A 10,566-nucleotide genomic window follows, 5' to 3' on the forward strand; every position below is an offset into this window, starting at 1 on the left:
AGCACACAAGTGCAAGGGCTGCAGATCTTACCTGTATCAGTCACCACTCAATCACCAGAGCATGGAACATTGCTCGGGCACGCAGTGCGTTCTCATTAAATGTTTAGTGGACGAAGGAATAGTATTCAGGTAAGCTCAAAGACGCTTTGGGAGAATGCTAGAAAGTCATTGCCTGGTTCAGACATGAGGTGATTATAACCTTGGTTAGATGGTACAAAAAGAAAGGAAGAGGCAAATTGAGAAAAACGTACTATTTCCAAAGGAAGAAATACTAGTACTAACGATGAAATAATTGATTATGGCTGAGTGTTGCCACAACAGTCTCATGCTAGTGACTTTAAGAAAAACGAAATTTCTATGAAGGAGTCACAGAACTTGGAACTGAATCTAGAAAGCCATTCAGTGTCCAAGCAAGTCGACTCTCGAAGTCACTCTGGTACTTCCTCCATTTCTGTCCGTCAATGCTCTCCACATTCTCCCTCCATGTTCCAAGGGAACTGAGAGCCTTTCTCTGTGGTCACCATATGGGCAAACAGCCAATGGATAGTGGACCCACTCCTGGCCCAGTCAGTGACCACAGCACAGCCCAGCACTGCTTCCCCCAAGAGGCCATGGGCTGGACAGTGTCAGCTAAATGGAGAGATCATGATGCAAGGCTGGATAAAGGAGAAAGGAGATTTGAAGCTGACTTGCAGGACGGGAGGATGAAGCTATTAGAAGCAGTAAAATGGCCGGTAAGCATTTAAAAGAACTATTTTGTAGGAGGAAGGAAGATGACGTGCTCAGTTTTGAACAGGTTAGGTTTCAGAAGATGGTGGCGCATCTAAGAGACGGCATTACAGAGGCAAGAATGGAATGTAGGTCAGGACTGTATACACTGATGAGATTCGGTCAGGTAGATGTGATCATTTATCCAGTTATTGAGCATGCGTCTGTCATAGTTCTAGAACTATCCCAGGTTCTAGAGTTGCAGCAGTGATCAGAATAAAGCCTCTGCTCTTGCATGGCTTACATTCTAATGTCCAAGCCCTTGAAAATAAATGACCCTTTGCACAATCTCCCACGTTATTCCCTGGACACTGTGTAACCATGCAGAGAAAACACAAGGTTGAAATCACATAAGGTGGGAAGACAAAACAAAGATGGTGAAGAAGAAAATAAGGTAGGGAGGACACCGTCAGAAAAGAATAGAGAACCAAGAGTGTGTAATTTCATGGAAACCCAAAGAGGAGTGACTTTAAAGAAGAAATTAATGTCCAATGAGTCTGGGCTATTTGTGAACAAAAAGCCATTGAATTTGATACGAGGGTCACCATTGGTCAGCTTCTAGCAATAGTTTTAGATCCTGCGTATCAGAATCACCTGAGGAGCTTTAAGACATGCAGATACCCCCACGGTCCTGATGCAATTGGTCTGGGGTGGGGTCTGGGCACTGGCATTATTTTTCAGTTGCCCAGGTGACTTAAACGTGCAAGTAGAGTTGAGAATCATTGCTTTAAATAAAGTGATTTCAGCAGTAGAAGCTAGCTTGCAGAGAATAAAAAAGGAGGGTTTTTTTTTTTTTCCAGTAGAGGGACTTGCAGTCTGAACATCAGACACAGATGTTTAGCCTCAGTCTCCTGCCTTGCTGTGTGATTTAACCTCCTTGTGTCTTATCTGTGAAATCAGGATAGAAATCCTTGCTGTGCCCAACTCACAGTTTCCTTGGGAGGTCAAGATGGGATAATAGATGTGAGAGTACTTTGAAAAAAAAGATTGAAGTGCTATAAAAATGTAAGATTTATGTAGTTGTCAGTTTTCCCCCCAAAGATGGCCCTAAAGATAGTGATTATCAGCTGTAAAGTCCTACGTGGAACCAGGCATCCCTTTCCACAGTGAGCTCACAAAGAGAGAGCCCTTTGATAAGTTCTCCCAGCCACTATCTAAAGGTCTAATGCTGTCTGCAACTCTCGCTTGTTCACAGCTAGCCTCGCACGGGATCTATAATAGATGTCATTTCCATAGTCTTACAAAGCCTACCTAGAATTGCTAAATACACGGCCATCCAACATAAAACTAAAGAGTTAATCGGTGCTCCTATAAAGAGTAAAAAGTAAGTCTAATGTTATAAGTTCCCCATTTAGTTCTCAATCCTACTTGTTACAGAAAATGGGGAAAACAGAAGAAAGATTAAGAAATGCCTGTGAGGGCAGGTGATGCTGCAGGATCAGAAAAAACCTAATTCCCCTGGCAAATGGGGAAGGACTGTCCAAGATCTGAGCCAAACCCAGCAGTAAAATTCAGTGACCACCATAGGGTCTACTTCAGGTACTTAGATGTCCCCATCCTTCATATACCATACGTCATGCCAGGTCTCCAAGAAAAGAAGCAATACTCTTGATTTTCAATACTCCGCAAGTTTTTGATCACAGCAAGGCAGGAGACTGAGGCTAAACATCTATGTCTCATATTAAGACTGCAAGTCCCTCTACTGAAAGAAAAAAAAAACCCTCCTTTTTTATTCTCTGCCCTTGAGGTAGCACCTGCCTCCAGGTGAACAGTGGTACCTGTTTTGTGGTGACTAAGTTCTATAAGGAGACCTTCTTTAATCATAGATGTGAAGAGTAGTATTACAACACGCTCTCTACTCACTTTGTTGACGCTTTCCTTCGATAAAAAATACAATTCTATGTCAAGGAAATAGCGTACACAATAATTGGGTTTCTTTTTTCTAATAAGCAGCTTGAACTCAGAGCAGGAACAGAAAGATGGGCAAACTTAAACATAGGAATTAAGCCAGGTGTCAGATAACTGGTATAAGCATCAGAGATAGCGAGAGAAGATCAGTTACCTTTCTCTCGCCTCTGAGCCTGCCCTGGCTCCTACTCCAGTTGCTATCAGGGAGAAAGTGCTAATTACATTCTTGATCTGCCTGTAACTCCTAAGCTACTCTCCACCCAACCTCTTCCACTTACAGAAAGACTTGCTTCAAAACTTCCCTCCTCAAAACAGAAGTACAGACACACCCTCCCAACCAAACACTCCCTCCTCTCACACCACCTCCAACAGGACTTAGCCCCTTTTACATGTAAAAATGTAAAACAGAAACAAAATAGGATTTTGAACAAACATCTAAAGGAGTCTTCACAAGCTGACATCGATCCTCTCAAGCATTAAGAAGTCCCTTTCTTCTCTTCAAACATCCTTGTGAAAAGATAACCATGAGGAGAAAAAGGTACAGAAGCCAAGGTGGGTACCACGTCCTTGGCTCCTTTTCCAATGAGAAACATCCACTTCACAGAAGCCCCTGTGTACAGACCCTAAGCTTTTTGCATGGGAGGCACCCAGGTTTGGTGAAAAGGGGAATAATTGTGCAGTCATTTGGTCCTATATTAAAATCCTATTTTTAAAAAGCTGTTGTGAACTTGGCCAAGTTACTTAACCTCCCTGAGTCCCGTTTTCCTATATCTACAGAAAGAAATGAAAACGCTATCATACAGCATTACTGTGAACATGACTCGATGTAGAGCATGGTGTAGCACAAACTCTGCCCACGCCCCCTGAGACTGAGTTTCTCAGTGCGGGGAAGTCCAGTGAATGCTTATTCCTGTGCGTTCCCCATGAACAGAACACAAGAAATCTCAGAGAAAGGTGTGTGCCTATTGTTGGGAGAGGGGTCGAAGGCCAGGGAAGGGGATCCTAGTCAGTCCATCCTTCAACGGCTCCTACCACGTCCTCTGTGGAAGCAGCGCTCAATAAATCAGCAAGGGTAGTCCGCTCTCTAAAATTACATGGACATTTTACATTTCTTATTATAATACACACACAAAAAAGTGAGTTTTTCCCTGCTCTCAAAGATATGTTGTTGGCAATTATACTTTCAGAAGCACAAGGGACAAAAACTGCCCCAAAACTCAAGATGAAAGCTAAAATTAGATTTTTTTTTTTTTTTTCAAAATACCTCCCCTGACAGCACCTAGGTAATGTTACTGCGGCTGCTCTAACTGTGGGTGATCTCCTATACCCGCAGCCAGTACCATAAAGGGACACCAGAGACATATGATAGCTTTAAACTTAATTGTAAGATTATCTTTCAAGTAGCTTCTCCAAGTATAATACCTTAGCTTCTGGAAAAAGTAATTGCTGCGAACATTTGAAAAGTGGAAATTCTATGCAAGGACCCGAGAGATTAACACAATTGAACATAATAGCTCCTTCCAAACCATTTCCTAGGGACGTAGCCGCAAAAAGCCCTAAGATGGCTTTCCGGATATATTTTATTTATTCAATGAAGAAAAGGCTATTTGAAGTCCTTGTATTCCTTTCACAAAGAGATGCCTCACTGAGCTTTAAGAAAAGCATTCATCCGTAGGTGCAAAATGAGTTCTTCCTTAGCTTCTGGAAAATGTAATTGTTACAAACATCGGAAATGTTAAAAATTTATGCAAATGTCTTTTGTAAAGACAAAATCCTTGAAATAAATATCATTTCAAACTGGTCTCCAAACTTATGTTTAAAAAATTAATACATACTCGTATGCTTGTGGATTCAGAATCTCCGAATGGCCATAGTGGCTATCTCTACGGATAAGGTTAGGACGGAGTTCTCCTCTTCAGAGTGATTCCCTCCAGTGCTTTATATTTTTTACTATGTGTGTGTGTTCATATTAATCTAGCTAATCTAACTAATTAACTTAATTAAACGTGGTCTCTTCCATAGGCAAGCCAACTCATGCATCCCAGTCAAGGTGGATGATCCTTCTCCACAACCAGCACTGGAGACCAACCTTCTCCCTAGCCTGGACCCCATGTGCACTATAGAGCAGAGATGTTCCCTGCCTTCTTTTCGCACTGAGCATCAGCTGTGCTGGGTGCTGTGTTGGCACTAAAGGACACAATGAAAATAAGATGCTGTCTCCTGGCTGTCCCCACAGGGTGGCTGGCCCTCAGTCCCCAGGCTCCAGCCCTACCCAGCAGGGCCCAGAGGAGGCCACTGCTTTTCAGATGTATCACTCTGGTCTCTTCCTTGTTGTCCACACCTGTCCACCTTTGTAATTAGATGGCTTTTTCAGAGAGGCTAGCATGCACTCTCTTCCTCAGTAACCCTGAGACACAATGACTAAAAGAGGAGATTTAAGCCGTTCTTCCTCAGGACCCTGGAATACCAATGGGACACAGTGAAGTCACAAGCTGTGTGAGCTTGACAAGTTATTTAACCTCTCTGAGCCTCAGCTTCTCATTCCCGAAAGAGTGGCTGTCCCTATATCCACAGACAGATAAAACAGAGATTGAATGAGTTCAGTGATGTAAAATGCCTAATATAATACCCAACACACAGCAGGTGTACAATAAATGTGAGATAACACCATCATCATCATCAGTCGTATTAAGTGGTTCTTACTGCCAAAGGATGATGCCTTCTGCCATTCACGCATTTCTAGCAATCTGCCTCAGGACCTGTTACAAGCAGTACGCAATAGTGGAAACGGTGGGCTGCACAGTCAAAGAGCCTTTACCTTGAGCAAATCTTAACATCAGTTTCTTCAATTATAAAGTGAAGATAATTATGTCTTTCTCACTAGATCGGGACAAAGATTACCGATATATCTTAAAAAGCACCTGCTACATAAGAGCTCTCTATACCTGGGCTGTTTTCACTTTACTCCAAGGGGGCTTATCTAGTCACTGGCCTCAACATGCCTTTCTTTTCCTCTCTGCCCCCATGTATTTGTTCAGCCCGCTTGTCCCTGCCTGCCCTGCCCTGTTACCATCTCCATCTCTGGAAGCTTCCATGAATCTTTCTAGGTTCGGTTCCATCTGAAAGCTTTTGTGAAGCTTTCTTTGACCACAATGGTTTTTCCCACCTCTGAACTCATAAAGTATTTACCTTCTGTGCAGAAATAAGAGGCAGAAAACCCAGAAGATCCCAAGATATCTCCTCTGTGGTCGCTGTTAGGCTGACCAGAACTAAGTCAGGCAAGAACATGCAGAGAGAACTCCAGCTGCCAACAGCAGCTTCCCGGTGGACTCTCCTCAAGCTCCATGGCCTATAATGTCTATGTCATCTAGGAAGGGTCACTTGCCCTTCCGAAAGTCAACCCCCTGATGCCTTATTCAGGAGTGTCTCATAACAGAAAATGGTTAATTGGTTCACTGATAAATTAAGGCACAGTGGGGCTTCCAGCATGTGGATAGGCTGGTGTACCACTGGATACATCAGCTGACATCCACATGAGCTGCCACTGTTTCTATCTCCCCAGGGGCCTGACTCCAGCTGCTCCTACATCCATTCGATGCAAATCAGATTGTGCCATTCCCCACTGTAAATGCTGGATGGTCTGAGCAGAGCTGCTAGAGAATACAGCCAACTCCTTAGCATCTCATCCAGGACCCTTCACAATCTGACCCCAACTCCCCATTTAGGCTCTTCTTTTGTGGCAGTCACCTCATGCCTCTCGCTGTTCCCCAAGCCCACCATCACCTTCCCTGCCTCCTAGTCTCCCCTCAACTTGGGATGTCCTTTTCCAACTTCTTTACCTAATGAATCCTACTCATGCTTTAAAACCCAGCTCAGATGTTGCCCACTGGGAAGAATCCCGCCAGACGCTCGCTGGCAGAATTCATTCCCCAGCTCTCTCGTTGGCCTTCTATTATGGAGTCCTTCATGTGGGACCGCCAGTATGCTTACTCCTCGCTCCCCCACAAGACCAGAAGCATTATGAGGTCAAAAGTGATTTATAGCCCCTGTGTCTGCCCAGCATGGTGCCTGTTAACCAATACGTTTTGTTTAATGAATTGAGGAAAGAAAACAGAAATAAATGAATGAATCAGGCTGTTTCTAACAAAAGACCATTCTTCCCAGCCTTCCCCCTCCACAAGGGCAAGTTACTCTTGGTAGGTACACATTGGTGAAGGACTACACATGGCAAGAGTCATGTTTGCGAAGGTAGGCACTCATGGGCTTGGGAGAGGGAAGTGCTTGTGTTCAAAATAACAGCTTCCCTAGAGGACAGTAAGTCACAGGGGTCTTTCTTTTCTGTATTTCTTGTTTCCACCCTCATCTACTCTTGTACAGGTCTGATTTCCAATGAAATTTGGTGATATTTTTTTTAATTTCCTCATTACTTTTTAATATGCTAAGTAGCTATAATCCCAGGTGTGAAAAGTCCCAGCCCAGTGGCTGCTGCTGCTCTTTGAAGCACCATCCCCAGGATTCTTCCTTCTGGTAATTACCGAGCAATCCATTTTCACCTCTAGGCCTGTGGAAAGGATTCCTGCGTGCCTGTTTATTTTCTGGCTAATTTAGTTCCTTTACATCATATGACTTTCGATGACCCACATGCAATATGGGAATTATCGTCGTAGGACTTCCTTTAGATGATTCACGGAGGTGTGCTAAGCAGAGGTGATATATCAATTTTTAAATCCAGGCAGAATTAGTTCATATCATATGTCCCAGGAAAGCCTATAACGCAGTTTTATAAAGGGAACTGAAGAGCTTCTTGATCTTTGCCATTTTCTAGAGGAAAATGCCTCACCAAGTACATTCTTTCTTATGCATTTTGTAGTGGGACATGTATGGGGTCAGAGAAAGACACTAAAAACTTGCCCTAGCTGTTTAGCTCATTATTTATTAACTGCTTAATATAGACCAGAAGCTGTGTCAAGGCTTTTACATACCTTGTTTAACATTCCCACAACCCCTGGGAGGTTTTTATTCTGGTTCTGCAGAGGAGGAGCCTAAAGCAGAGAGGTTGATAACTTATCCAAGGTCACATGGCTCATGGGTGCCAGAGTAAGTTTCTGAGGTCCAGTTCACTGGCTCTGAGGCCTGAAGATGTAACTGTTACACTAGGCTCCATGGCTTGTGCCCTGACTTCTTGTTCAAGAGTTTTCCCAACATGTATAATTCCTAGACAGCTCTCATAAGAGCTTACTCCCTTTGGCATTTTACTCTATATTCATATAATCTTCTCATTTAAAAAAAAAAAAACTATAATAGTCTACGGCCATGCCACTCTGAACAAACCCAATCCCATCTGATCTCAGAAGCTAAGCAGGGTCAGGCCTGGTTAGTACTTGGATGGGAGATCACCTAGGAAGACCAGATGCTGTAGGCGTAAAAAATAAAAAAAATAAGAGATTGTAAGCTGACAAGGTCCTTGCAATTGTGAAGTCAACCAAAGGTTGCCTCACCTAATAAAAAATAAATAAAAATAAAATAAAAAATACTATAATAATTACTCAAAATTATAGTTCAAGTTTTCATCATGTACAGACATACAGATCTTTTCTAAAGTTTCATAAATAAAATGCCTCATGGGGAAAAGATTATTTGTGTCCTCTTGACCCACATTTTTAGATTTTTGTATAAAACATCTTCAGTGGGTGCAAAATGACCAACTTCCTTTGCCACTGGAAACAGACAATGGCATTCTGTGTGTTGCTGTCCATAACCGGACAGATGTGTTTCGCAAGGGCGCTTATTTGGTCCTCATTATTATCTCATGAGGTAACGAATGATTACCTCATTTTGGTAATCATTTATTAAGCACGCCCTCTACGTGAAGCAGGTGCTGGGCAGTATCTGGAAATGGAGGAAGAAGACATAGTCCTGGGTCTGCAGGAGCTCACAGCCCAGGAGCTCACCCTTCGAGGAAGTCATAGCCCACAGACTGACCTTAGCATTAGTTCCAACAATGCCAATAAGGTGAGAAGTTCAAGAGAGAAAGAAATCACGACCAACTTGGAAAATATCAACTTGCTTTGTTAGAAAAGGCCCTTGAAGGCCAATTTCTCATCTCCCGGAACTTTTATTAGTGCTTATTAACCAGTATTGAGAGGACCAGGCCAAGGGTAAAGCTAAGGAGGAAGAAGCCACAAGTTAATTGCAAAGGACCAAGCTAAAGAAACGTGTGGGTTGCCTCTGAGTATCCAACATCCTGACTGAAAAGATTAATTTTTATTTCCAATGGATATTAAAACAGGCAACATATGAATATGCGCAAACAAATTGACGGTCAAGCAACCCAAAGTGTTAGGCAGTGAGCTTCCCTTCCAGCCTCGGAGGCAGCCTCTCCTACCTGGTTCTTGAGCTCCCTCAAAAGAGAGTTCTGTGCATTTATAATAGATACGGTTTATAATGCCTTCAGCTTCTAGGCCTCTCAGGACTAGTTAGGTGGCCCATCCCCAAGGCCTGGCCACAGGAATGGGTCAGAAAAGTGGGGAATGAAGAGTTAAATCAGGGAGAACTGCTCCAGGCTAGGTGAACTCAGGGGCAAGCCCTGTTGACCACCTGCTACGTGCTGGAACTGAGGATGGGCCAGGAGCCAGGGCCTCCACCCTCACGTTCCCTGCACAACTTTCCTAGGCACTCCCCATCTTTTAGAGAGATGCAACATATGTAGTAGGCATAGGAGGCAAATAGGGGAGAGATTCTGAAAAATTCCAAGGTTTTAAATACTTACAAGGCAGGTTGGGCCAATCACGCTATAGGACTTCCTTGCTGGGCTGCTGGGGAGGGTGCTACCTTGTGGGGCCCTGGGCGGTGCCTTGGTGGTGAGGAGAGACGCTTTTAAATGTCTGCCTTCCTAAAACCACTCTCCCTGCATCTCAGAAGCACTCAGCTAATGTGTATCCTCCAGGACAGTAAATCCAGTTATTTGTCTCCCTATTCTGTGATATATTTATAAAGTAATGAATGGTCCATTAAACTAAGTTTGGGCGTCGGTCTGCCCACAGCCACCTCCTCGTGAGCACCCTCAGCAGGGGGCTGTTGATGTGGGCTGCAGCCTTCCAGCCTCAATTCCCCTCCCTCCACCACCTCCCCTCCTTCCCACCCTCTCCTGCCCCTCCCTCGGTTATTTGGGAGATTAGAGTTCATTAATTAAATCCTGCGCTTAGATCGAACTGTAACATTATTCCAATCACATTTATCTTGCAGGCGGCGGAGGAGATGGCAGCTTCGTTGGAAACGCGCGGGGGAGCCTGAGCTGGCAGCTGGAGACGCACAGCGCCGCGCGCTCCATCGCCGCGCCGCCGCGCAGACCCTCCATCTTCCTGCTCAACCTCCAGACCCCGCTCGCCCGGGCCTTGTGAGGGGGGGGCGGGTCTGGCTAATCTCTGGGGACCCGGTCCGCCCCCACCCCCACCCCAAGCCTCCACGGCTCCCCCGCCACACACGCTGACACGCGCGTGCGAACACACACACACTCACACACACAGACACGCCAGCGAGCTGCTGGTCGCTCAATGGACCGATTTCCCCGCTCTCCCTGATCCCAGCCCAGCCCGGCATGAGAAATTGCAAAATGGCCCGGGTCGCCAGTGTGCTGGGGTTGGTCATGCTCAGCATCGCCCTTCTGATTTTATCGCTCATCAGCTACGTGTCCCTGAAAAAAGAGAACATCTTCACCACTTCCAAGTACGCCAGCCCGGGGGCGCCCCGAATGTACATGTTCCACGCGGGATTCCGGTGAGTGCGGGCCTCTGAGTGCCCTCGGGCATCTGGTTTATGATAGGGGGCGGTGGGAGGGAGGTGTTTGGACTTCTACGAGACACTTTGGGCAACATAACTGCGTGGTCTTTC

At 44.8% G+C, this 10,566-nt stretch overlaps 1 protein-coding gene and 1 pseudogene across 1 annotated transcript in view; both read left to right on the forward strand.

Moving 5' to 3' along the window:
• Positions 1-7,979: 7,979 nt before the first annotated feature.
• LOC112481276 lies at positions 7,980-8,098 on the forward strand (annotated as a pseudogene).
• A 2,055-nt stretch (positions 8,099-10,153) lies between these two features.
• Positions 10,154-10,566, forward strand: part of ST8SIA3 (ST8 alpha-N-acetyl-neuraminide alpha-2,8-sialyltransferase 3) — a 7,984-nt gene continuing 7,571 nt past the window's right edge. The window contains exon 1 of the mRNA XM_006913697.1: positions 10,154-10,452. Coding sequence (XP_006913759.1) covers positions 10,274-10,452 — 179 coding nt within the window. The 5' untranslated portion in view covers positions 10,154-10,273. The remainder of the gene's footprint in view (positions 10,453-10,566) is intronic.

The sequence above is a fragment of the Pteropus alecto genome, unplaced genomic scaffold, assembly GCF_000325575.1.
Source record: "Pteropus alecto unplaced genomic scaffold, ASM32557v1 scaffold14, whole genome shotgun sequence".
Classification (NCBI taxonomy): Eukaryota; Metazoa; Chordata; class Mammalia; order Chiroptera; family Pteropodidae; genus Pteropus; species Pteropus alecto.